This window comes from Agrilus planipennis, unplaced genomic scaffold (genome assembly GCF_000699045.2).
Source record: "Agrilus planipennis isolate EAB-ADULT unplaced genomic scaffold, Apla_2.0 scaffold408, whole genome shotgun sequence".
NCBI classification, from domain to species: Eukaryota; Metazoa; Arthropoda; class Insecta; order Coleoptera; family Buprestidae; genus Agrilus; species Agrilus planipennis.
The window spans coordinates 2,134-29,174 of record NW_020440373.1 but is presented as its reverse complement, the minus strand read 5'-3'; the positions used below and the strand labels follow the sequence as shown (position 1 = coordinate 29,174).

At 32.1% G+C, this 27,041-nt stretch overlaps 4 protein-coding genes across 20 annotated transcripts in view; 2 read left to right on the top strand and 2 right to left on the bottom strand.

The window, feature by feature from the left end:
- Positions 1-8,687, top strand: part of LOC108742985 (partitioning defective 3 homolog) — a 41,424-nt gene extending 32,737 nt beyond the window's left edge. For 2 of the 6 annotated variants that reach the window (XM_025979665.1, XM_025979670.1), the window contains 19 exons: positions 726-866; positions 1,921-2,121; positions 2,213-2,367; positions 2,704-2,924; positions 2,997-3,194; positions 3,440-3,631; positions 3,690-4,098; positions 4,162-4,388; positions 4,452-4,603; positions 5,162-5,472; positions 5,787-5,855; positions 5,969-6,054; positions 6,113-6,245; positions 6,311-6,482; positions 6,546-6,813; positions 6,878-7,066; positions 7,123-7,238; positions 7,659-7,742; positions 8,229-8,687. In XM_025979665.1, coding sequence (XP_025835450.1) covers positions 726-866; positions 1,921-2,121; positions 2,213-2,367; positions 2,704-2,924; positions 2,997-3,194; positions 3,440-3,631; positions 3,690-4,098; positions 4,162-4,388; positions 4,452-4,603; positions 5,162-5,472; positions 5,787-5,855; positions 5,969-6,054; positions 6,113-6,245; positions 6,311-6,482; positions 6,546-6,813; positions 6,878-7,066; positions 7,123-7,238; positions 7,659-7,742; positions 8,229-8,568 — 3,664 coding nt within the window. In that variant the 3' untranslated portion in view covers positions 8,569-8,687. The remainder of the gene's footprint in view (positions 1-725; positions 867-1,920; positions 2,122-2,212; positions 2,368-2,703; positions 2,925-2,996; positions 3,195-3,439; positions 3,632-3,689; positions 4,099-4,161; positions 4,389-4,451; positions 4,604-5,161; positions 5,473-5,786; positions 5,856-5,968; positions 6,055-6,112; positions 6,246-6,310; positions 6,483-6,545; positions 6,814-6,877; positions 7,067-7,122; positions 7,239-7,658; positions 7,743-8,228) is intronic. The other 4 variants (XM_025979667.1, XM_025979666.1, XM_025979668.1 and 1 more) reach the window with 4 other exon arrangements.
- A 457-nt stretch (positions 8,688-9,144) lies between these two features.
- LOC108742981 lies at positions 9,145-15,092 on the bottom strand. Of its 3 annotated transcripts, none has more exons than XM_018478360.1 (2): positions 14,934-15,092; positions 9,145-14,663 (listed from the first exon to the last, which is right to left on the bottom strand). In XM_018478360.1, exon 2 carries the CDS (start codon positions 14,621-14,623, stop codon positions 9,647-9,649), a length of 4,977 nt encoding a protein of 1,658 aa, XP_018333862.1. In that variant the 5' UTR covers positions 14,624-14,663; positions 14,934-15,092; the 3' UTR covers positions 9,145-9,646. The 3 variants fall into 3 exon arrangements, with proteins under 3 accessions (XP_018333862.1, XP_018333860.1, XP_018333861.1); XM_018478358.2 differs by having other exon boundaries at positions 14,961-15,091; XM_018478359.1 differs by having other exon boundaries at positions 14,848-14,935.
- On the top strand, positions 15,015-19,196 carry LOC108742984 (uncharacterized protein MAL8P1.12-like). 3 transcript variants are annotated; one of them, XM_018478366.1, is made up of 6 exons: positions 15,015-15,079; positions 15,239-15,515; positions 15,574-15,751; positions 16,061-16,228; positions 16,434-16,642; positions 16,821-17,295. In XM_018478366.1, the coding sequence occupies exons 2-6, from the start codon at positions 15,447-15,449 to the stop codon at positions 17,271-17,273; spliced, it is 1,077 nt and encodes a 358-aa protein (XP_018333868.1). In that variant the 5' UTR covers positions 15,015-15,079; positions 15,239-15,446; the 3' UTR covers positions 17,274-17,295. The 3 variants fall into 3 exon arrangements, with proteins under 3 accessions (XP_018333868.1, XP_018333869.1, XP_018333870.1); XM_018478368.2 differs by lacking the exons at positions 15,015-15,079; positions 16,821-17,295 and adding an exon at positions 19,114-19,196 and having other exon boundaries at positions 15,377-15,515; XM_018478367.1 differs by lacking the exons at positions 15,015-15,079; positions 16,061-16,228 and having other exon boundaries at positions 15,343-15,515.
- Positions 17,179-24,232, bottom strand: LOC108742983 (activated CDC42 kinase 1). 8 transcript variants are annotated; one of them, XR_003232150.1, is made up of 13 exons: positions 24,174-24,232; positions 23,634-23,803; positions 23,363-23,578; positions 22,997-23,141; positions 22,310-22,532; positions 22,030-22,240; positions 21,501-21,813; positions 21,168-21,406; positions 20,711-21,016; positions 19,198-20,384; positions 18,847-19,019; positions 17,521-18,778; positions 17,179-17,432 (listed from the first exon to the last, which is right to left on the bottom strand). XR_003232150.1 is itself a non-coding variant. In XM_025979672.1 (13 exons), exons 1-12 carry the CDS (start codon positions 24,230-24,232, stop codon positions 18,688-18,690), a joined length of 3,333 nt encoding a protein of 1,110 aa, XP_025835457.1. In that variant the 3' UTR covers positions 17,179-17,637; positions 18,675-18,687. The 8 variants fall into 8 exon arrangements, 7 of the variants coding, with proteins under 7 accessions (XP_025835457.1, XP_025835456.1, XP_025835458.1 ...); XM_025979672.1 differs by having other exon boundaries at positions 17,179-17,637; positions 18,675-18,778; XM_025979671.1 differs by lacking the exon at positions 17,179-17,432 and having other exon boundaries at positions 17,731-18,217; positions 18,675-18,778.
- Positions 24,233-27,041: the final 2,809 nt, after the last annotated feature.

Genomic DNA, 27,041 nt, shown 5'->3' with positions numbered 1-27,041 from the left:
GCGCTGATGAGATCCAAAAAGATCGAAATCGCGATCCGCGTCTGGCAGTTTCGACAGAATACAGACCACTTCGAATTATTTTATTCGATTAAGCTAACGTGCCTATCACGTTGAGGTTGGCTACGCCGGGATTCGTTTTCAGCAAGTAGATATTCACACAAGTGGACCTTGTTGAAAAATATGTAATCCTAAAATGTAGCATCGTGCTACAGATGGCGTTCACTGTGCCGTTTGTAGTATTTTCTGGAACTCAATAATAATCTCTCACATTAAATGGTACCAAATGTATTGAAGATTGAAGGTAAGATGCTTAAACTGATAGCCCAAAATAGTAACAATCAATAATAATTAAATAAAATAAAAGAATCATCAACATAAGTATGTAAGTAAGACAGAAATCCAATAGGAAATGTCTAAAATAAAGCACTACAAGATACCAGACAACGGCGTACTTTTGAACATGGGCCTCCCATTTATTTAATCGATTATATATCATTATTGTTTTAATCAATTTGGTTTCATTTGATGTGAGATATAAATAGAAATCAAAAAGACAATTTACTTTATCTGTATATGGAATTTTGATTTCATATGTACAAAAATCTGTTGAGTTCAAATTACTTTTCAATTGCAAATTCATTTCAATAAAATTTATATTATACTCCATATTTCGCTGTGTTGAAAGGCTTTTGAGTTGTGGTTCATCGAATTTTGTATTTAAACAGGTATAGGTGGGCTGAAGCAGCAGAAAGAGCAGCATCACATTCTAGTACTTCGTTGCCCAGAGGAAGTAAACGAAAAGAACCTTTGGGCCAAGCAAATAATTCTACTAGTCCTGTTCCTTTTACGCAATCAAACAATTCCAGGTAAACGAAAATAAAAATTAATTTCAGTGCAATTATGGATATGTACTTAGGTGCACAAAATTAACAAACGGTCGAAAATCATTAACACTGGAGAAGATCAGAATAAAAAGCATCATATTTATTGTAGTGTTGCGTATATAACACATACAAGGTTCTGCTAAAATTGCTTAATTACCGATGATTTTAATCCGTATTCAAATATACTTTTCGTAACGTAAAAATACAAATTTAGTTTGCGAGCCGTGACAGTCATTAATTAATTACTTAACAAAAACTAACAGTTGTTACAATGACGTTACTCCTAAAACACTTATCATCCATTGTTTTTCCAGATAAATAATTGTACGCGGATAGTAGTTATGCAATGCGTAAAAACGTTGTTAAACAATTTTTTTACGTATATTAATGTGTTTTTAAAGTTATTTTTGTACCGGTTGGAACTAACTACACTTTAAATAATAATTATAACTAGATAAGTAAGTTTGCAGAATTCAATAATCTAGCATTAAAAGTTGCTTTTAATAGTAGGTAAACACGATGTTTCATATCGTAAAATATTGCATATACGGCATTTGTTTCAATAAAAGTAAGTAAAAATATGAATCATCAACAGCACCTACGACATACATAGTAGTTACCATTTCTTATCGCGAATAGAATGTGCATAACATGGCTTGTATGCGATAAAATTTTTTTGGCAGGAACCAATTACAAACCAACAAAATTAAAAATTTTCTTATTTTAATTTGAGCGAATTCAAAATTATTTTTGTTTTAATTATTAATTTCAATCTAATCTAATAAATATTATTTACATTGATTTTTAAGTAAATATAAAATTGTGCCAATTATTATAAGATAAACGTTAGTTCAATCAAGGTTATTCAAACAGAAGACTAATCGTCAATAAAAATTTCTGCATAAATGACGAAGTTGAATTGGAACCTTCATTTTAGTAACTTTCGAAACTTTATTACTTTTTACTATCAAAAGAATTCTTCTTAAACATCTATTATCAAAACCGCCAAGTATACACAGGTTGTGTATTTTTTTAGTGAACTCATAGTAATACGGAACGAGCCAGGACCATTGGGTATCCATGTAGTACCCGATTACGATAGACTGGGCAAAGAAAAGGGTCTTCTAGTCCAAGGAATAGAACCGGGTGGTCGAATAGACCGTGATGGTAGACTTGCTGTGAATGACCACATCATTGAAATCAACGGACAAAGTGTGATTAACATGCCATTCCAAAGGTATGCAGATATTTAACTGTCAGATTATTTTATAGCTTTTAAATGACTTCAGAAACTATCATTATTACATATTTATCTTGTTTTTTAACAGAGTTCAAGAGCTCTTTAAGCTATCGTTAACAGCAAGTGAACTACGTCTTCGAGTACAGAAGGGAAATAACTCGGATGGAATACATAGACCTGCCAATTTTCCCAGACTTCCAGAAGACAAAGAAAATATTTCGATGGTAGAATGTGAACAAAAACGTGAGTAAAAATAAAAAGCCAAAAACTCCCAAAAGTAAGGCCTATACTTCTACATACAGTGATGGATTAAACCCGCAAGAGGCCTGGGCGATAAAACGAAATGAGACCCCGGTCTAATCAGAAATTGACGTATTTGTAGCACAAGTAGATATAAACTTCAAAGTAAACTACCTCTTATATTTACTAAACGTATTTTGGTCTTGTTCGGGATTTCTTGCTCCCCCAGCACCACAATCCCTGGGACGGGCAGTCCCTTCCCCTCTTAATCTGTCACTGTTTGTATAAATGATTTCTTATTTTGCAATATTTCTAATTATATTAATTTTTTTCATACAGAAAACATCAATACTAAAGTTGCAACAGTATCGCCCACGAAAAAGGTACCTGCCATTTCTCGAAATTTAAAATCCCTTATCACTGCAAACACTAGAAAAATTGGGCGAAAAATCGAGCTAGAATTAACTAAAGGTTCCCACGGATTGGGCTTCAGTATTACAACTCGGGACAACCCAGCTGGTGGCAACTGCCCAATTTATATAAAAAACATTATACCGAAAGTAAGTTTCAATTCCTAACAACTTTTTTGGGTTCTATGGAAAAAAATGCGTCTTATTTTAATTTTCTTCCTGTTGGAACAGGGTGCAGCGGTAGAAGATGGAAGACTGAAAATCGGAGATAGACTGCTAGAAGTTAATGGGATCGAAATGACAGGAAAGAGCCAAGGCGAAGCTGTTTCTATTTTACGAAATGTACCACCAGGCAGCAAAGTTCGAATCGTTGTTTCACGGCAAGAGGATGTACCAGATAACAATTTGGCAAGAACAGTGGTAAGTATTGGAATCTATTAGCACAGTCGTGAGATGCACCAATTTATAAATTGAATGAGCAAAAGTGAATGCTTGATTATGTATAATCGTTTTGTGTCATTTTCTTTATTAGAAATTTAATTTTTAACTTGTCAAACATTTCAGTATAGAAGAGGTCAATTTTCCCTCTCTCTTGTTTTAACGTTACTTTTTTGAATGGATTGTTAATTACTAGATACACATTACTGAAAAATAATTCTGCTTAGGTATTAGAAACCGACGAACGCTGTGAAGAAAACAACGTTTCCCAAGTCTTAAATAGGTCCCTAGATGAAAATGCTAATGCAGCGCCAGCTATTCCCCCTTTACCCCAGAATCACATACAAAACCAACAGCTGAGGCAGATTGAAAAAAATAGCAGCGTGGCCAAAATAATTTCACAATTTCAAGAAGCAAATGTAATCATTTACAGCCGATGTAACGTTACTCTTTCACTGGTGTATTTTTTCTTTTTAGGAAAAATCAGAAGACGGTCAAATATTTCCATGGAAGCATAGGGAAATTTTAACTTTTGACATTCCAGTGCACGATTCGGAAAAAGCAGGATTAGGTATAAGTGTGAAGGGAAAAACAAGTGGTTCGCAAGACTTGGGTATTTTTATAAAAAGTGTCATAAACGGTGGTGCCGCATCTCGTGATAAAAGACTGAGGACTAATGATCAATTATTAAACGTAAACGGTGTTTCTTTATTACACCAGTCGAATAGTGATGCCATGGAAACCCTAAGGAAAGCAATGCTGCACACTGAAGGTCCTGTTCCTGGAAGTATTACCCTAACAATTGCAAGAAGAGCATCATCCCCAGGGCCAAATAGGAACAATTCCAGACGAAGCTCTTCAGCAGAACTATTAAATTCATCAACAGGTAATTCGAATAAATAAAATTATTTAAAATTAAAAAAATAACAATGAGTAATACATTTTATAGGTAGCGACATTTACCGACCAAACGATTCAGAAACGTCTCGTAATGAAAGTTCTGAACCAAGTGGAGGTTCATCAAATACTGTGATTTACAATCCACGAAAACATTCTCATACAGAATCGAGCATCATCCCGAATAATCAAAATTTTAGTCCTATGCAAACCTGGAATCCAGTATTAGATAGACTAACTAATCACAATAAACAACTTAGAAATGAAAGCTACTACATTGTAAGTAACAAATGTACACCTTATGGGTATTTTATATAGATGTAATTATAATTGTTTATAAAGGCAACACACGATACTTGGACTACAAGTATGCTAGCAGCAGGAAATCAGTCTTTGGCAAAAGGCCCTCCTCAAACAGTTAACCTAAATTCTGGCGAAACAATTCTCGTAGAGGATGATTATGGACCCCGAGTTATACCCCATCAGAATTCGAGGTAAGTAATTGTAATTATAATTGCAGTTATGTAATATTCACTAACAGGTAAGATGCATCGCTTTTCTTAGTAAAGAAGTTATACTTATATGTAGTTATTAATATCCAAAATACAACTTACCCAGTATTTGTAGTCTTCTGAACAATTAAAGCCATCTGGTTTTTGTCTTCTACCACAATATTTAACAAATAATGTTCATTAACAACCGTTTACAACAAAACACGAAAACGCCACTTTATTATAAATTAACTCATGTAATAGCCTAATAACTCTGTGGCAGCACATGACAGAGTGTTTGAAGTTCTTCTTCTTCATCATCAGTAATCACATCGTCCGTGGCTATTGTATACTTGCCGGTATGATTATAATATTTGAATTTAATGGCGGCACAACGTAACTTTTCATACTTAGGTACATCGTAATCCATTTTTATCATATGTTTCATTTCACATACAAAAAAAAAACAGTACAAAGAAACACGTATGATTTACTAATGTATTCGTAAGATAATTGTTTACTTTTTTTAAGCGTATTTATTGCAATTTTTCTATTTTACAGAACTCCTCTTTCTAGTTGTTCTCCTCCACAAAACAAATCAGACTCTCAAAATAATGTAGATACAACAGATTCTAATATCCAAAATTCCGATAAAAACACAGAATCATCACAAACAGGAGCAAATAATGATGTGACTTATGCCAGCCAGTTATCCCTGGAACAACCTAATCCTGCAACCTTTTCCAGGGATGCTTTTGGCAGGCAAAGCATGTCGGAAAAACGACATGCTACATTAGATGCTAAGAATACAGATACGTACCAAAGAACAAAAAAGATGAGAGAGGAACGAGATAAGAATAAACACAGAGAAAGTAAGTATCATTCCTCTACAGTGTACTTATAATCGTTGGGGAAGTACTTATTAAACAATATATTAATTATGTGTCAGTGCTTTATAGCTATAAAATTAAATTTCAAATTCATCTTATTCCATTACTAGTTTTTAAAATCATAAAAAGTTACATAACATTTCATTTAGCTTTTCGTTCAATGTTCTTATTTCCATAAATCATTAAATTTAAACAATAAGTACTTAAAATAATTAATTCAATTTTAATGTTTAACGTAAGTGCATGAGTGAATGTTTCAATAACCCGCTAACAGTCCATATTTTTCCTTTTAACAGCAAATTTGGTTCGTGTTGGATCAGTGGAGTCTGTTATAAGTGTTAACCGCTCATCAGAACACCCCGAACGTAAGCTAGTCACCCTTTGTTTGCTTTTGTATTGTTCTCATTTAGCGTCAATTATTTACAAAATTTGATTCTTATTGTATTGATCCTAATTTTGAAGTCATTATATTTTGTAGAGGCAGATAAATTGGGTCAATTGGGGCCATCACTGGGAATGAAAAAGTCTTCCAGTTTAGAGTCCTTACAAACGATGGTTCAAGAGGTACGCTTTAATCAATTTAATTTTCTAACAATATTAATGTGTAATATAATTAACTTAGATGCAGATGCAAGAAGACGGCGATCCTGTATATTGCTATAGAAATAACGTTGGATTAAAAGTAGTTCGCGGTAGAGGTTGTGAAGAGAGCTTTAGAGCAGCAGTTATAGATCCAAATCACCGGAGTGAAACAAGTAATTCAATTTATTTTATAATGCATAACAATAAAATAATTATAACTAATTCGTTCGTTTTTTAGCCGCTAAAAAGCATTGGTTATTAGATCCACCTGTCCAGGAAAGACAGATAGATGGCTTTAGTAACGTTAGGGGTGGTCCAAGGCAGTCTTCATTGAACGCAAACTTGGATGGAAAGCATAAAGGAGGAAAAAAGAAACCAGGAATATTAAAGGGAATTGGCTCTATGTTTAGGTAGTTATACATGTTGTAAAACTTATTGAAACAAATAAAGCAAAACAACTCTTTCTCGTGCAGGTTTGGAAAGCACCGAAAAATGGATTTCAATCCACCAGAACAATATAAACCCCAAGGCGAGGGAGTGCCAGAAAAATTGTCACCCCATCCCTCTCCGCAGCAGAAGCAATCACAGCCAGAACAAAACCATTTATCACAACCCGAAATCAAAAGTGAAAAGTCGGTTGATCAAAGGAACAACAACTGTAGTGAAAGGTTAACGGAACAACCACCAGAACCTTTGTACAATAGGCACGGATTTATACAAGGATACGCTGAACAAGTACAGGTAAAAGCTCAATATGTCGATATAAACATATTTACTTAATACTAATACATAATATTTTAATTAGGTCATACCAGAAGGCACTGCTCTTACAACCACTAATAGAACCAATGTCAACCATGGGCAGTATGATCAAAATCACAACCGGGGAGAAAGGAGTCAGTTGATGAGGGCATATGAGCAAAGGCAAGCTCAGCGACAGCATTACTATCACCAGAATACTGAAAATAGCAAAACAGATCAAGCTGGTAGACAGGTATATCAAAAAATGTAAAATTTAAGTGAAAATACATGAGAATATAATAATTTTAGAGATTAGATCCGGGGCCTTACGGAGAATATGGAAAACCGGGAAGTCGATACGGTATTTCCGAGCCCATTCGTTTTACACATTATGTTAATTATGATGAATTGCAAAACCATATCAGGTAATTTATTATATACATTTTATTTGGAAACATAACAACTTTAATACTTAAAGTTATGAAATGTGACTAATATTAAAGAAAAATTACTAACTTATTCTGCATGAATTTTTGTATGTAAATAATACATTTCTTGACCATTACATTTAAAATATTTAAATAAATAAAAGTTCTTCAATCCTTCTACTTTTTTATTATAATATTGTTAGTAAGAGCAAAATTATAACATGTTCCAATTGAAGGTATAAAATAAAAACATATTTAGTTTTAATAAAAAGAACGGTACTTAGGAAATGAATGTAATTTCAATGAAAAAAAGGTAATGCGTACAAACAGAAAAAGTTATAATAAGGAATGTTAAACTTAAGAAAAGTATTGTCATGATTGTATATCCTTACATATATGAATATTCTGTCCCAACAGCCGAAAAGAGACGCTGTCAGACAGTCAAATAAATCAAATGCGTCTTCAAGTTCAACAACAGAGATTAAAGGTGGAGGAAGAAAGGTATGCACAATATGTAAAGAGGTAGAAATGGTTTTGCACAGGCTTGCGGGCTCTTTAATTCTTTTCCTTAAGTAGTTATTTCTTCTTTATATTACTTTTGATATGAAATGAACAGACGACAATAGGTTTTTTAATTTTTCGATCCATTTTCCTCTATGCCTGTAGAGTTGCAGTTTTGGTAAACGTTTTAAATAAACACTGAAGCATGTTTGTGCTACACTAGGCTTTGTTTTGTACTAACACAACACAGTTAGTAATTTGCGTAGGTTTCTAAAGCTGATTTTTGAAATAAAATCAAGTTTTCTTGCCTTCTACAATTTATACATATGCAAGCATATTTATTACCCAGTGAAGATTATCTATTGGATCCAATGGAGTAGTATAACTACAAAACTATATGTACCCGCAGTGATATTAAAAGTTTTATATATCTTTTCAGAGAAAATCCCTTACCAGTTCTCGTAATGGAAAATTCTCTTGTTTCAGTCGCAAACAGCAACAATATCATTCTCAGCGACAGATACGCCAAAATAATCAACTGAGACCCGTCTCGAATTTTTACGAGTACGAGAGTGTTCAGTCGATTTTAAATGTACATGGAAGGGCTGATAGACCGGCTGCGCCTCCAGTAACACATATTCATCAACATTCAGACTCTTACCAAGAAACCAATTCCAATTCCTTGACCAGGCATCCTGGGGTTTCTGTGAGGACTGTTGCCAATTCCCGTAGTAATCATCCAAACCATTTCGCCCAAAACAGGGGTCCTTTTATAACGCAAGTGCTAATAGGAGACCATGTGCAACACACCGGATCTAGGGTATAAAGAATAATCAGCATGCTGTGCATTCATAATTAGATATTGATTAGATGATAATTGTAAATATGTATGAATATGTAATTATTTTGTGTACAAATAAAGATATGTATTTACCGATTTTTTAATCAACTGTTTCATTCTGATAGTTAAAGGTTTTTTGTAATTAAAGATAATAATTGAAACTTGATTAAAAAAAATATATTTTGTTTTCTACTAAAATGATTTTAAATATAAAAGTTTAAAAGTATTCCGTTAGTGTAAGTGATTTGTGTATTATTTTTTACCAAGTGATTTTAGATTTATCTTGTACATTGCGCCTACCAAAAATTGGAATTTACTTGATGAATAATTACATTTAAAGTTGACTTACAAAAAATACCCACAAACTAGTATTAAAATTAATTTTGAATTGGTATACGTACTTTTGAAACACTAATTACAAGAACAAACACAGTTTAATATAAGACATTCACTTTAATATAGTGGAAGCAATTTTATTTTATCAATAAAAACTAGATATAAAAAAATAGATGAAAACATTTTGGCAAATTATTTGTCTCGAGTAATTAATAAAAAAAACTGTTCGCTTAGATATTTTATTATAGTGACATACACTTTGATACTGAAAATATCAGATCTAAACTAGGGTATCATTTCAATGCACAATTTCAACTTTCTTGTGGAAAGAGAGTAATGTATATTTACAAGTTTTCGTAGTACAATGTGATGGCCAAAATAAATGTAACAAAATGTCTTCACCAAAAAAATCCATACACGATTTTATATACAGTACAATATTTACAACTATACATACACTATCTACTTCGATCAACGTATCATAATACTACAATACTACTTTTTATTAAACAATTGCTCAATAAATATTCGTTAGACGAATGGCCGGTCAACATCGCTGACAGCAACAAAAGGTCTCAACGGTATTTTTTAAACCAGAAAAACATTATCCAACTTTAACTAAAAAACAATTTTGCACGTCTTTGTTGTACTTATCGTTTTCTTTTTCTAAACAAGTAGAAGTAAAAGTCAATTAAATTATGACAAACACAACAATTTTAAAGGAGTTCTAAACTTGCAGTTCCTTCTTTTGTTGCTTCTTTTTTCTACAGTCTGGACAAAACCACTGTCCTTTGGGCGGCACCATAATACCCACACATTCAAAGTGAAACCATTCAATTGCACAGTCATTAGCATCACAACCGATCATTTCCGACACTTCATCATACGGACACCGACAGTAGCAGTATAGAGGAACCTGCTGTTGAGTTTGTTTTTGAGGCGAAACCGTGATGGGCGGAGGAGTCTCTTCTTCTGAAGTACTTTCATTCGTGTCTGAAGCGCTATCTTTGTCTTGCATAAGCGTACTTGGCACTGTGGGCTGAGGCGGAGTGAAATTTCTTATAAAAGGTGGCACGCGCGAAGGCTGAGGTGTAACATAATGTGTTCCTCCTGGAAAACTGTCGTAAGATGGCGGTGGAGGCTGCGATGTTTTAATAGTTATTGGAGGAACAAGCAACGGAGAACTAGGAGCAGGTTTCGGACTTTGTGAAGGTAAGTCAGCTTTCCTCCATTTTAGAACAGGTGGTTGTCGCTTTTGCTCTTCTTCATCACTGGAATAACCATAGAATTTGTTTGGCACTCTTCTTCTTTTTGATGCTCTTGTTGAAGAATCATCAGAACCTGTAGCAGGAGGAATGCTAGAAACATCTCCCGTGGGAACAGACGAAGAAGGAGGAGTTGCTGGACTAGGATGAGTTAAAGTAAGAGGAGAATTACGTGTTAAAGTCAATGTTAGTGGAGGAAGAGTCGGTGGCTGATGTAATGGATAACTTGTGCTAGGAATGTTAGGATTGCGTCGAACTTCTTGTTCGTGTTTTTTATTTTTTCGTTTTCTTTTCTTGTTTTTGGATTTTTTCTTGATTTTAACTTCTTCTGTTTCCGGCAAACTCGGCGTAGAAGGCCTACTAGATTCTAAAATTGAACCGTTTATAAACGACCCTATACCAGCAAGTAGTTTTTCTTTCTTCTTCGCTAGCAATTCTTTAGCAATTTTCTGTGGTTGCTTATCATAAAAATCTTCATCTGTTTCGGTCTCTGTTGTTTCTAAATCTGATTCTTCTATAGGAGGTTCGGTTTTTGAAGGCGAAGTTTGAGCATCTCCAACAAGTGCATCAGTCTTGGTTGTGTTTTTTGCTTCTTTATTTTTATTTTTAGATTTTTCCTTTGCCTTTTCTCTTCGAGCTTGTTGCTTTCTTCTTCCCTCAGAAGTTGAGCTGTCTGAGTCAGAACTGTCTGAACTTGAACTTGAAGATCCAGAAGAAGAACTACAGGAACAGTTTGAGCCGCAAGAACAACTAGACGAATCGCTACCACTGCTTGAATCAGATGAACTGTCTCGTTTTGTTTTGGATTTCGTTACGATTGGTGATGGTGGCTTAGGTTCTTGTGGTGGTTTTGTTGGTGACATAGTAATTTGTTCTCTTGGTGAACAGTAATCGTGATCCATATTTTGAGGAATTTCATTTGATGTCTGATTTTCATCCACCTGCTCTTCATTTACCTTTTCAATAATGCAATAGTCATGCTCTTGATTTATAATGGAAAGTAGGTGACTTTGTCGTTCTTCTTCCAAAATCTTATCTGATTTTGCTGCATTTTCCGCTGCTTCTACGAGTTTATCAGTCACAATAGTATCTAAAGCCCCGTTTACATTGGATACTAGATTCTCAAGCTTCTCTTTATTTGCTTGATAATTTTTAAAATCATCCCATATATTTTCCAATACAGGAGCTGATTCTTGGATTTCAATTTTATCTGGCTCTTTACTCGAACTCTGTTCTAGTACTTCTAGATTGAGCGCTCCTTTAAATTCTTCACTCGCTTTTTCGCCTTTTTCTTTTTGATCAATCTCTTCCTCCACTTTTTCTTCAGGCGATTTAATTTCTGTCTTAGTGAACTTTTGGGCTTCGTTTTCGGAATCACTACTATCGCTTTCTGATAAGTTTAATTCTGGAAGATCATAAACATCTACTTTAGGTTTTAGCTTAGGCTTGTCTTCTGTATTTTCTGGACCACCTTCTTCTACTTTTTCTTCGACTTCTTGCGAATCACCTTCATCTTTCGCTGTAGATTCTTGTACAATTTCTGTTTCTAAAATTCGAGGCGTAGGTTCTTCAGGCGGTTCTCTATGTTTTAGCTCATGCTTAATCAGAAGTTTTTTAGAGATAAAATTTTCAGTACAATTGTCAAATGAACATGAATGCTGTTTTTCATTGTTATGAATTCTTTTATGTACTTTCAAGGCTACTGCTCTAGTGAAATTCAAGTTACATTCTTCACAAGTAAATGTACTTGGAGGAATACAAAAGTGATAAACATGGGGCCATTTCTTTTGTAAACACTTCTTACAGAGAACACTTTCTGTACCATGCTTCCAAAATAAATGTTTTGTAATATCGGGTTTGTTCCTATACGCTATTCCACAGCGGTAGCAAAGATGGTGCAGTTTGTGCTTCCACACATGATTGGACAACTTTGATTGATTGTGGCACAAGTCTAAACAAACATCGCAAGCGTGATGTCGCTTGCGCAAATGCACCATAAGTCGAAAAGCTGAGGGCAATTCATCACTTACACACATGCAGCAACGAAAACTGACGTCGCTATCCAAGGCATATATTCCTGGGCAAAGGTGGCAAATAAGTTCGCTATAACTGTAAAAATTTGATTTGCACATTATGCAAAGTAAAATCGTTTTAGCATGCATTTTCCGATTATGTAAATATAGTTCTTTGTGGACTGCTGTTGAAAATCTGCACTGAAAACATTCAAATATATGAGAAAATGTAACTGCTTCATCACATGTACTGGCTTCTAAATTAAAGTATGAATTTTCTATTTCAGATAGGTCTTCTTTTATTCTAGAAACAAAACTTTCTGGAATTAACTCTTCAGCAGTTATACTGTTAACAACTGCAGAAAAGCGATGTTCAGCTATAGCATGTAAACCAAGTTGCTTGCCATTTACTGCAATCTTTCTTGCATGATTACAATAAACACATGTTGAAGCAGTTGTACTTAGACATTTTTGCAACAATTCTTTCAGATCAAATTTGTCCAATGGTTGTTCTAATTCTAATTCAATAACTGGGACATCTGGACCTGCCACTGGTATGGAAACATCATTTATATTTGATTGCTTCTTTTCATTGTCATTATTACTACTTTTATTTTCTTCAGGGAGCTCAACTTCCAGAGTTAATTTTTCACTATCATCACTCTCTTCTGGTTCAGAATTTGTATATGAAGAAACAGTCTTTGGTAGCTTTAAAGTAACTTTAGGAACTCTACGTGTGTCTTCGAATTGAGAATCTTCAGAAAACGATTTTAGTGAGTCCTCCAGATCCTGTTGCAAATCACTTAACATTTCAGCTGATTTTCTCTGTTCTAATGAATTTTCAACTTCACTCCCTCCTTCTTCGATCTCTTTTTCTATTGAGTGATTGGAAATAGGTGATCCAACTCTGTTAATTTCATTTGAATTTGTAAGTGCTTTTTCAGAATCATCACCTGGATTGAAATTTGGCTTCCCGCTATCTTCTTGATTTTGATAGCTGTCAATAACTTGTGAATTTTCACTGACACTTTGATTAAGCAGATTGCTAACAAATGGTTGTCCTGCACTTTTAGTAGTTTCTGTAGGAATTTTATCTTGATTTGGCTGATCATTCAATTTTTCTACTTCATTTTTTTCATGAATTGCTCCATCACTGAGATTTTTATCACTTACATTTTCATTTAGTTCTGTATCTAAGCAATTGTTTTCTTTGCTTTTACCTTCATCATCACTATTTGAATTATCAATATGACTATCTGCAGTCACATGTCCAACAAAAGTTTTACTTTTTGCACTTTTTGATCCTTTATTTACCACTTTCTGGTTGGCATTGTTTCTCACACTACTGTATTTACTTTTGAACTCTGTAGTTGTATGAGCAATTGGTTCACATGTATGATTTATAAAGTTGTCCTGCTCACTAAATGCCTTTTCACAATCACAACACACTAAAAAACAAGGTTCTTTATGCAGTTGAAAAAAATCTTCAATACATGTAAATTTGTTTGGCACACAATTATGTTTAGAAACTAAATGTAATGAAAGCTTTTCGGAGTGTGAGAACATGCCTAAGCAATATAAACAGATGAAGCGCTTGTGTACTTCACGCATATGCAAAAACAGATTCCAATTTTCATAGTAAGTTCCACATGCTGAACACAAATACACCTTTCTGGTTACACGAAAATTTGTAGAAGGAGTAGTGGGATTATTCAAACTGTTGGATGGTGTTTGGGGTAGCTGCTCATTACAAGTTAAACGATGTTCATTTAGCACAGCTAGTGAAGGAAAACCACTCTGAGAACATTTGGGACATTTAAACTGCACTGTTGGTTGGAGTCCTAAATACTGAGCATATTCACGGAGTTTAGGGCTGCTAGTCCTTTTGTTCTTCTTATTTTGATCTTTTTTACAAGGATTCACAACAAAGTTGTTTGCCTCACCTTCTATTACTTCAATATCTTTGGAATTAGAGGAATTAGTCCCTTCACTTGAACTGTTGCTTAATTTTCTATTGTATAATAAGTTAATTTTCTGATGAAGCTCAGATAGTTCTACTATTGATTCATTAAAATATGGATTTGTTAAGGGCTCTAATTCTTCATGGGATTTAAGTTTTTTAAAACCTTTAAATCCACTACTCTTTGAACCCACTTCTCCACTTTTTGATTTCGAACCTAACCTCTTCCTCTTTTTTGGTGGCTTTTGAGGATTTTCATCTATTACCAAATTATGGTCTGAGCTATCAGTATCTTCAGATTCCTTATCTGAATAAGCATCACCGTTTAACTGCACTGCTTCTGTATCTTCACTTTTCTTGATATCTTCACTGGTCACTTTTTCTGGCTCATCTCGTATTGGCTTTTCTCCATTACTTACTAACCCATCGTTACTTTCAGTCGTTTTTTCTTTGAAATCATCTTCCATACCGAAAAAACTACTTTCCTGATCAGTCCGGCATGAATTCCTAAAATTTAACAACATATTACAATTTGAAAATGCAATAACCATTATGAATGTATAAACAGATTTCTTTTTGGTTGTAAAAGCTTGAAACCAATACAACAATTTTACACGTAAAACAATGAAAATTAAAAGCATATATGAATTCAACTTTTGCTAAATAACAAAGAAAACAAAAAACTGCTTACAAGCCAAAAGCAGAGGCTATGAAGCCATTAGCAAATCATTACCCAACAACGCCGTCATGCATTTAGATAAAAGACAAGTTACATACTGAATACTGAGAATCGACAATATTCACCTTATTTTCAAACAAACTTGCTTACAACGTTGAAGTGAACAATTTATTATTATGCACTAAACTGACGTTTGGTCAAATTCTTAGATGTTTTCAATCAATTTACGTCTCCCCGCCTAAAGGTTAGTAATATGGCGTTCCGTCCATTTCTGGCGTTGAGACAACTACTATTTACATTGTGATTAATTTCTTTTGGGCAGTTTCTCCATTTACAAAGCTACATTTATATTCTTATTAGAGTAAATGAAAATAAAAATAATTTCATTCTGATTTTTTTATAGGTAATCTTATGGTTTTCCATAAATTCCGTGTTGTTGTCTATTGTGTCAATTTGCAAAACACGCATGCTCATAAGTTAGTATCTAAGGAAAAGCAGGAGAGCATTTATAAATATCTTAAATGCGCAATTGTTATAGTTTTTGAATAAGATTTTATCATTACTTTGATTTTTCATTAACACAACGGAGCATTCCTTATTGACTTATTACAATGAATTACTCAATTACTGACAGTGATAACCAGCAGGTTTTTTCGAGAGAATTTGAAAATATACTTCAAGTAAGATTTTTTTCAAATACGCGCGTTTTACGAATAATATCATGCATTTTTTAAATAGTATTACAAAAAAAAACAACAAAGGCAAAATGAATTTAGAAACTTAGTAGAAATGATTGAAGAAATAGAATCTTCAAGAGGAAATGAGTTGCAGTTTTATCAGCAACAGTTATCAATGCTTTCAAAAAATTCAGACGATGAAAGCAATGATATGACTTCAAAATATATTAATGAAAAAGGTAATAGGTACCTAATACTTTATTTATTTTCTATATTCTCATTCCTGATATATGCACTAGTGCGACGCAGTTTTAGTAACTAACAAAATTTTGCAATGTTAATTCTATAGGAGGAAGTTTGCGTAACACATCTGTTTAACATAATAAATAACTAATAAATTATTCTGAAAATGTATGAAATATGCTTATCCAAATGATTTATACAACTTGACACTTTTTTGGTCCTGTTCTTATGAAGAATAAGAGCAATAAGCTAATTAATTAGGTAATTAAAAAAACCGACCAATATTTCACTTTAATTATCTTTAGAAAAATGCTACCAACTGGAACAGCAAGTTTCGATTTTGACTTCAAAAATTGAAGATTTAAAAGTAGTATGTTCCAAAGAAAAAGAAAAAATAATATCAAAATATGAAGAAGAATTAGAAAAATTACGGCGCGAAAATGAAGAACGGAAGCAGGATTATATCAAAAAAGGTGAAAATAATATTTGAGTAAATTAAATTTAATTTGTTCAAATGTTAGTTTTCACATGTACCTGATGGTGAAAGCTGAAGAATATTACTTCTATTAGTATTAAAACATATACTACATAGCAAAATTGGATGGATTTTTAAACTAACTATTCAACTTTCAATCTTTCTTAGTAAACAATAAATTAATATTTTTTTTTTCATTTAAGAAATCGCTTTGTATAATGAATTACAAGCTACACAAGCCGTTGCTGCTGTGCAATTTGACGAAATGGAAATGAAATTAAAAAATCTTTTAGATGAAGCAAACCAAAAATGGCGTGAAGCAAATAGTTCTTGTAACACTTTGCGCAGTGAACTTATTCGTACCAAAACCCAAATGAATCAGATGAATTTCATTTTAAATTCCAAGCAAAAGGTAATAATCATGTATATATAGATAATTATACTGCATTTATAAATACATATTTAAACATCCCCTATTACAATTTAAGTGCATTAAGTACATATTGAACATTGAGTTTACTGTATAGTGTTTTTTGTCGTTTATTGCATTATGTTTCACAATATTTGCACATTTTATTATTTTAATACAGGAATGCCAAGATCTCCAAGACAAATTATGTGCAATGGAAGCAAAATTTTTTAAAATACACGAGACTAATATTTCTGATGATATTACGAATTTATTAAAAAAAGATTGTTATGATCATAGAGGTATGCCATGTGAAATGAATATTGGCCACAAACCATCTGATGTTAATATTGAAACTTCAGTACAAAACAAGGTCAACAATTTGACAAAAATTGAAAATAAAGGAACTACTACTTCAACTTACAAACCTTCAGATTCAATTAGACACAAAGAAACAACTTCTGAACTTGACGATTTTAAAGTGAATAATCAGAAAGAAGTAACAAATTTTAAGAGAAAAATAAAACTTCCATCACTAATTCAAGTGTCTAACGCTACTGAAACTAAATTTATTAAAAAGAAACGTAAACTATACAACATTAATGATATTGGAAATTTGAACGAAATTCAGTAATACAGAAGAGTGTGTTAAACCATTTAACTGTTAATTTGTTAACTAAGTTTTTCATTGTATAAATATGTACCTGCATTCAGTTACTTGTCGTTAAATCATTACAAGGTCGTTTGTCTCAAGATTGAGTATACTAGCATCTCCACTTTAAACTTCACATTTCTAGAAAAAGTAAAACGTTCCTCATTATAATTTTACTATTTGCAAACTATAAATAATATAATCTAGGTTTTCCCCTGTCCCTATTTACTCTTCATGTCTCATAAGGTGTCCTAACATCCTCTCTCCTTTTCTTTACCGACTTCCATAATGCCCTTTCTTCTCACTATTTCCAATAACCATTTCTATCCACGATATTTTCATTATCCTATAACACCACATCTCAAATCCATCAACTAAATAAATTGATTAGAAAATAAAAAGTAATTACACTTATCAGCTTATCACACAAACGTTTGAGTAGGAAAATAACTGTTTATTAATAAAAGTTCAATAAAAAATACAAACTAATCAGATACAAGTAATTTTCCAGTAGGCACTACCAAAGTTACCTATGTACATGATACATTCTAACATGGTGATATATCACATAGTAAGAAATAATATTTTTGGCACCTTCAATGGTAAAAATAATAAATATTTAAGTAAATTACACAAAACAAAAAAAGAGAGATCGTATTGACTTAACAAAAGAATTCTTTATTTTAAATAAAAATGCATTCGCTGATATCTCTTTGGACTACAGTGGAATTTTTGTTCCACATAGAACTACATGATAATAATACTATTGCTAAACAAAATAAATAAAAGGAAATATGGGCATTCAGTGTAGTCACTATTATTTATTAAAAAAGGTTGATGGCTAAAAAAAACTTTTTCTATCGTAGCACGTAATATATACATAGTAATAAACTTTTCTAAAGTTTGTTTTTACATTTTCTATTAATCTGTAAATAAATTAAATTTAAAGAAATAATTCATTGTTCTTTAGACAGCATATGGATTAATTTATCACAGTGTGAAATAAAATACCAATTATAAATATGTAAAGTAAGTAGAAATTGAAATAATTGCTGAATATTTTTTCAATATCTACAAAATATCCAATATTTCAAAATTTATAACATACAAAAATATATTATCTTAAAAATTGATAGCAGACATTGCTACATGACCAAAAAAGAAAAACACAAATAATATTCTTTCTCCACCTGAAGGAGCTAATATGTGACAAAATGATTATTGTTGTTCAAGAAAAAAACTATTTATATTTTTTGTTTTGACAATTTAGTAAATATAATTTCATAAGATTGATTGCTTTTAACAGTAATTAAGACAAAGAAACATTAATGTATTTAACATACATAATGAAAATTGTAACTAATAAGTTGAAGTCAAACTTACAGATAACTTATCATTAATCCAAAATGTTAGATGCTGCAATTTCTACGTTCCAATTTGATTTTTGTAAAGCAGCTTCGCATTTGTCTTTATTTGCTAATCCCAATCTAATAAATCCAAGTAGAAAACATGGAATTAGTTCATTGTACGTAACTAATTAAAAATATGTACTCACTTTAGTAATTTATCGACTTTAATAAATCGAATTGCAGCACTGGCGTCCCAACCGCAATTTTGTAAAGCATTCAAACATTCTTCTTTAGTTGTATCAGGCACTTCTTCTCTTATCCTACCTATTTTATTATTTCGAAATTCGGGGGTCATCAGTCTCTCAGCATCTGCACTCAACTAAGTACAAATTTGTTAGATACGAATACATAATTTTTTAAATATTATTTTAAACAATTAATTGATCAATGTTATTAATTGTGAACATTTTCAGTAAATTACTAAGCATGTCATAATCTAAAGGAATTATAAATGACAATTTATTATAAAATGGTCAAAAATGTATGTATGTATTTACTTGTCCCTGCTGTATCTTCCTTTGGATTTGTTGCATGCTCTGTGGTTGGCCCACAATAACTAGGGGCGATGGTGGAGCTGGTCTATGAGGTAAAAGACTACCATCAGGTACAACACTGTAATAATTTTCAGGTATTTCTGAATACACACTTTCAGCTACCTCACTGTACAGTCTCTGACTACCATATACAGCATTTTGAGAATTACAAGTACTTCCCGAACTGTTATATACCGATTCAGGATGTCCATAATTAGAGCAAGTCCTTCCAGCGATATCGTAAAACACTTCGTTATTTTCAGACGTAACTGAGTAATTAATGGCAGTACTGTTTCCATTTTGAACAGCATTACTTTGATATCCAAGAGAATTATTGTGATATTTGGATTCATAAACTTGTCCAAGATTATAATATGAAGTTCCAGAGTTTACATTTAAGGGCCTGTTAGTTTTGAATTCTCCAAATTCGAGAGGAGTTTGAAAATAAGGTCCTGTATTAGCGTTTCTATGTACATTTGTATTCTTTTCAGAGAGCATAGAATGTGAGTTGAGGGAAGAATCTGAGGTTCCTGTTCCTTTTATTGCTGAATCGTACCAAATTTGATTAAACACTGACACTGTATCACAGTTGGAAGTAATATCATTTTGTACAGTATTCAAACCAAAGGCTCCGGGCTTTTCCTGAGCATCGAGGTTTGTGTTCAATTTAAGAGCGGCAAAGTTTTTCGCTCTTATTGAAGGGGGAGGAGGATCCAGAGTTGGGATATTTTCTGAATTGTCATCTTTACTAATCTTTAAAGTTTCAAGTTCCTCTATGAATTTACTATCCAATTTATTTAAGTCTGAAGGATCAGGAGTACTATTATGTGTAATTCCCGGCAAAGTGCTGTCGTTTATTTTTACACATTCTGCATAGGCATTTAGTTTTGTGGATGACGGAGAAAAGCCATTATTTATGGATTTGATATCGTTTTTGTAAGGGGTAGGTTGGATATTGGGAAAAACTGACTCTTCTAACTGAGCAACGTGGGAATAATATCTGTTTGGTAAATAGGCTTTTGATGTATCAAATGGATCGTCTTTACCACTGACATGAGTATCACTATTTAAATTATAGGAGTTGCTATATGTATGCTCCTCTTGGTATGGGATGTGATTATCAGTTGGTATCGAATTATCTGCCCAAACGTCTAAAATATATTTTTTTCATTTAAATTAGGTCCTAATTAATGATAGTTTTAACTTATTTGTAATGACATTGAGCTATATAAAAAAATGTAAGAAAATAAAATACTTTTAATCATCACTATAATGTAGTATTTATACTACAGTTGTACCTTAAACATACTCTTGACAAAAGCTTAACATGCTGAAACAATTGTAGAGTGAATACTACATTATACTGAACATTAAAAGCAATTTAATTGTTACATTTATCTATTTAAATTATGTTTCATAAAGAACAACTCTAAATTCATTAAATATTGGAAAATAAAAAATTATAATAAATACGGACCTTGCTGTGGCACATCAATCGGTTCATCCAAAATGGAAACATTTGTAGAGGACAAAACGGGCGCCTGACTACTCTGCCGAAGCAATGTGCTTTCGTTAGGAGATATATCTATTAAAATGCTCTCTTTGGTTTCTGACTGATGATGATTTTTCGGTTGAGGAGGGCGTGAGGGTTTATTCTTAGACTTGTCCTCTGCCAATTTTCTGTAGTCGAACTGCTTTCCAGCCGATTTTCTTGAATAATTAGAGAGCGCTGAGAAGACAAAAACAACATATTTGTGAAACTTGTTTTGGTGGACCAATAAATCTAAATAAAGACGAAAATAAATAAAGATCAATAAAACAACTCCCTTAGAATGAAAATGGCCGTGCATATTGCGGTTGTCTGTTAAGCGAATTATTATAGTTAGTAATTTAGTTAACCTAAAGTGTAATGTTATGATTTAAAATATACTTACAACTTCTTGAGTTATTGGATTTTCTACGATCCGATAGTTGAGGTGTTGGTTGAGATTCACTTTGTATGCCCATAACATCTGGAGGTTCCATAGGATTCTTTAAATACATAGCATCTATGTAAGCTGGACTGCCCCAGGATTCTCCGAATGCTGATCCATGCCCAGTATGTATAAAAGAATTTTTTAAAGGCTTACTAATATCTTCCGGGGCTGTGGGGCGCATTGGATCAACAATGCACCTAAATTTTACCATTATAAACATACACAAGGCCAATTAACGTTATCTTATAATTAGGAAAAAAATAAAATCAATTTATATATAATTTTACAAACCTAGGAAAAGTTCCAATATCAAAAGTTCTTTGATTTTGACCTTTCCACCAATACAGTTCGGGTCGACCGTCTATAATGGCGATTTGATCACCGATGTGAATTTTTAATTTGTCTGGCTCATCTTGCCTCATGAGAGCTTTCATAACAGGTGGAGTAGCTTTACGGAAAAAATCTTTTATCGCAGCAAATGTAGGACGTTCCTGAGGGTTTTTTGCCCAACATTGCAAAAGCATACCATAAATATCGATGGGACAAGCGTCCGGATGGTGTAAGCGTTCGCCGTCCCTTGCTATTTTTCGTAATATTTCTGAACCTTCATAAAAAATGGATTGCAATGAATTAAGAAGGAACTGACGCTAAACAAAAATGGAGACAATAATCTCGATCTTAGAGAATTAAAACAGAAAATTAATAAATTAACAACAAAGAAACTTCTAATTAAAACCTGTATATTATACGTATTATGAATGTAGGTACTCATTCACTGGTTATATTATTTTTAATAAAATTGAAACAAAAGAGTACTAACCAGTCAAGCCCATCCAAGGTTCTTCCCCAAATGTAAACATTTCCCATACAGTAACACCGAACATCCAAGTATCAGAAGCATGACTGAATTGTCTGGATCTTAAAGATTCTGGGGCACACCAAGGGAAAGGAACCTTTTTGTGCTCTGTCATAACATAGCAGTCTTCTTGTTGAGGTAAAGCTCTCATCAAACCAAAGTCACCTATTTTAACCTTCAGAAACAATTAAATTATTGTACAGCACAAGGGAAAATGGATAAAAGTATTTAAGCAAATAAATACCTTATCTTTTGCAGCTAACAAGACATTTCTACAAGCTAAATCTCTATGTAAAAAGCGTTTGCTTTCCAAATATGCCATTCCTGTAGCCACTTGTGTGGCATATTCACTTAAAAGAGTGACAGGTGTATGCTGACATTCTTTCCTTAAACAATCTAATAAAGAACCTAAGGGTGCTAATTCTGTTACCATCATCATTGGCTGAGATAGTACAACACCATACAATCTACAATTGAAATTAATAATATGACCTCTTCATTAAATATTTACATGGTCATTTTTTTTTGTAGCCTTATGAGGTTTAACTTTAATATGATAAAACTTTAAGTAAATAGTAGTACATTAAAATATTTATTGATAGAATATTAACTACGAAGAAAAAATTTTCTTGATTAGTAACAACTCTCTCTATGTTCATTTTTTGCAAACTAATACAATAAACTATAGTTTATAACATAAAATTTGTTGATATCTTTTCTCTTTTCATTTATACAAAACTTAGAAACCACATGACATGCTGATGACCTTCAGCTGATAAATACTATTTTATAGTGATCAAAGCTTATATTGTATTAAACAGAAGAAATAAAAAATATAATTTACTTCGACGAAAAAATTAATTTTGATTTGTGTTTTGATGAAACAGCTTTTTATTATTATTATCTTATTTCAAGAAAAACTGTAACTCACTTGATTAAATTGTGATGTTTTAAAGAGTGCATGGCTTGTACTTCTTTAATAAAATCATCAAAAATTCCAGGCTGGGCAAGGGCATCTGCTTTTAGTACTTTAACAGCTACAGGCAATGTTCTACCAGTGGGACTTGTCCATTCTCCTATATTAAAAAAAATGGATAATTATTCACTGGAATTATTTTCATAGAATTAGAAATAATACTTGTTTTATAATATTTTAAACTGACAAAATACATCTGCAGCTATTAAAAAACATTAGATTAGATAAACACAATTAACTTAGTCATAGCATCAACCTTTTATTTTCATTATGCAGTTATATTAAATGAAAAGGGAATGTAAAGGTTGAATTAAACATTACCTCTTCTAACAACTCCAAAAGAACCATCCCCTAATTTAATGGATAAAGTTACATCTTTTTCTTGAATTAAGCAAGTTAGGCTTAGAGATAAATTATCTTCTTCAGCCTTTTTATTAGTAGTTTGTTTATTAGAAACTGGAATTAGTTTTGTTAAAAGGTTTCGCTTCCAGAGTTGAGCTCTTCTTTTTTTAACTGCATCTAACAACCTTCTTGCTCCTTAAAAGTGATAATGAATAAAATAAAGCCAGAAAACATTACATATTAGTCTTACCTGGCTTGCTTATTCCAACTTTTTCTAGATCTTCCGATAAAACATAATCAAAATGTTCTAACCTTGTGATTTGTAAATCATCTCTTATTGATGCTAAAAATTGTGATAGTTGTACATCTCTCAAAATATCTTGCAACCATTCTATTCCTTCTTCAGACATTGTTCTTGATCTGAAATTAAAATATACCTAATTATAATGAATAATTGATTTTCATTCTACAAATTCGACTAATTAATCATGCACTGTATAATATATTAAGAATATCTTTACTTATTATAGTGCACGGAGGATATTAACTTTAGATTAGATTAGTTTGGATCTTTGGATGCACACTTATTAAATTAATGCAGTACACTTACGATTTCTTTCTTCTATAAAGATACACTTACATAATTTGTAATTTAATGATATATGAAGGAAATCGTTCATTAAGGCATTGTTAACGTAGGAGTATTATTTTGAAGTATATTTTTAAGGATTTATTTACTTATTAACGTCTATTTAACTATAAACAACACAACAATAACCAACAAGCTAACCTGCCCAAGGCCACATGACATTTCTTACAATTCTGATCAGACTTACAAAACAAAACCATTACCAGCATAGAATTGTATGTTATAATAAGGTTGTAATACATCCGCTTTTTTATTATACAGATCAGTATTTTCGGTTGCCTAGCGTTCAAAAGTAAAATTTAAATTTTACAGATACGCGGCAATTTAAATTTGTATTTAGCTTGATTAAATATTAATTTTATTAAGCACAACAGTATGGTAATTGAAAAATGAATTTGAATAAAATCAAAAATAAAGACTGAAAAATTAAGTAAGAATTGCTTTTTAAATTGTAGAAAAAAAACATAAGTGTTAGTGCCTTTAAATTGACCACTATAACATGATCACATTACAGTACTTCAGTGATGTTTCTTAAAGCAATTTTGGAAAGTTTATACACGATTTTCTTAAAATAACAGCATTTGCATTCATTTTTTAAACCATCAAACACACATGACAGCAGCAGATTTGCTTTACCGTCAAGTGCGGTGACATGTTCGCAGAACAGAATTTATCTTTGGTCCCTGGCGTAAATAAGAAGGACCGGGCAAGACGAGCGAAATATATATTGCAGTTGCGTTTACGGAAAAAAAGAAGCAAATCTTTCGTGGGAGTTATAAAGTAAAAAGTGAATTTTGGCAAGCAAAACGTTGCGCTCGCCGCTGACTGCAACCGTACCTCTTGGATCTGTTCCATATGCATTTAACCAATTNGATTTCAATAGTTCATCCAGGAAACTAGCAATTGTCTTAACTCATTTTCCAATAATTGCTACTAATTTTTAACGTCTCTTACTGTAATTGTTATTATTTACAGAGTTTATGGAGATGATGACCGGAGAGTAAATTAATTAAGTTTTACGATTAAGTGTATTTAAAAGACGGTCGCAGTGTGTATATATTTTGTTTCTTCAGGTTTTTAATTTTATTTATTATAACAACATGAACAACATTGTATTAAGATAAAATAACTGTTTACATGGTATGTTTGTTCACACATTTTTTGTTGTCAAGCATCAATTATATATTTGTACACTGATATTTTTGCGCTGTATTACTCACAATCGATATATTTAAGAAAATAAAAACTATTTTATCTTTAGTACTCGAACATTTTTAAATGCATTAAACATTATTAAAGTTAACTTTTTATAAAAACAGATATAGGGATATAGAATCTATATCATTCGTTAACTAAAGATAGCAGCTTATGTGTAAAAACACATTATTTACTCATTGAATATTTTAGAATCATGAGATTTTACAAGAGCGGATATATTTTGAAAAAGATATTGACTGCAAATAGATGCGGAATTTTGGACCTTAGCCTCTTTTCCACGAATCCGCCATTGTAGTTTTTTATCAGTAATTAATCAAAGCATAAACACTGGTTATATTATTTTTAATAAAATTGAAACAAAAGAGTACTAACCAGTCAAGCCCATCCAAGGTTCTTCCCCAAATGTAAACATTTCCCATACAGTAACACCGAACATCCAAGTATCAGAAGCATGACTGAATTGTCTGGATCTTAAAGATTCTGGGGCACACCAAGGGAAAGGAACCTTTTTGTGCTCTGTCATAACATAGCAGTCTTCTTGTTGAGGTAAAGCTCTCATCAAACCAAAGTCACCTATTTTAACCTTCAGAAACAATTAAATTATTGTACAGCACAAGGGAAAATGGATAAAAGTATTTAAGCAAATAAATACCTTATCTTTTGCAGCTAACAAGACATTTCTACAAGCTAAATCTCTATGTAAAAAGCGTTTGCTTTCCAAATATGCCATTCCTGTAGCCACTTGTGTGGCATATTCACTTAAAAGAGTGACAGGTGTATGCTGACATTCTTTCCTTAAACAATCTAATAAAGAACCTAAGGGTGCTAATTCTGTTACCATCATCATTGGCTGAGATAGTACAACACCATACAATCTACAATTGAAATTAATAATATGACCTCTTCATTAAATATTTACATGGTCATTTTTTTTTGTAGCCTTATGAGGTTTAACTTTAATATGATAAAACTTTAAGTAAATAGTAGTACATTAAAATATTTATTGATAGAATATTAACTACGAAGAAAAAATTTTCTTGATTAGTAACAACTCTCTCTATGTTCATTTTTTGCAAACTAATACAATAAACTATAGTTTATAACATAAAATTTGTTGATATCTTTTCTCTTTTCATTTATACAAAACTTAGAAACCACATGACATGCTGATGACCTTCAGCTGATAAATACTATTTTATAGTGATCAAAGCTTATATTGTATTAAACAGAAGAAATAAAAAATATAATTTACTTCGACGAAAAAATTAATTTTGATTTGTGTTTTGATGAAACAGCTTTTTATTATTATTATCTTATTTCAAGAAAAACTGTAACTCACTTGATTAAATTGTGATGTTTTAAAGAGTGCATGGCTTGTACTTCTTTAATAAAATCATCAAAAATTCCAGGCTGGGCAAGGGCATCTGCTTTTAGTACTTTAACAGCTACAGGCAATGTTCTACCAGTGGGACTTGTCCATTCTCCTATATTAAAAAAAATGGATAATTATTCACTGGAATTATTTTCATAGAATTAGAAATAATACTTGTTTTATAATATTTTAAACTGACAAAATACATCTGCAGCTATTAAAAAACATTAGATTAGATAAACACAATTAACTTAGTCATAGCATCAACCTTTTATTTTCATTATGCAGTTATATTAAATGAAAAGGGAATGTAAAGGTTGAATTAAACATTACCTCTTCTAACAACTCCAAAAGAACCATCCCCTAATTTAATGGATAAAGTTACATCTTTTTCTTGAATTAAGCAAGTTAGGCTTAGA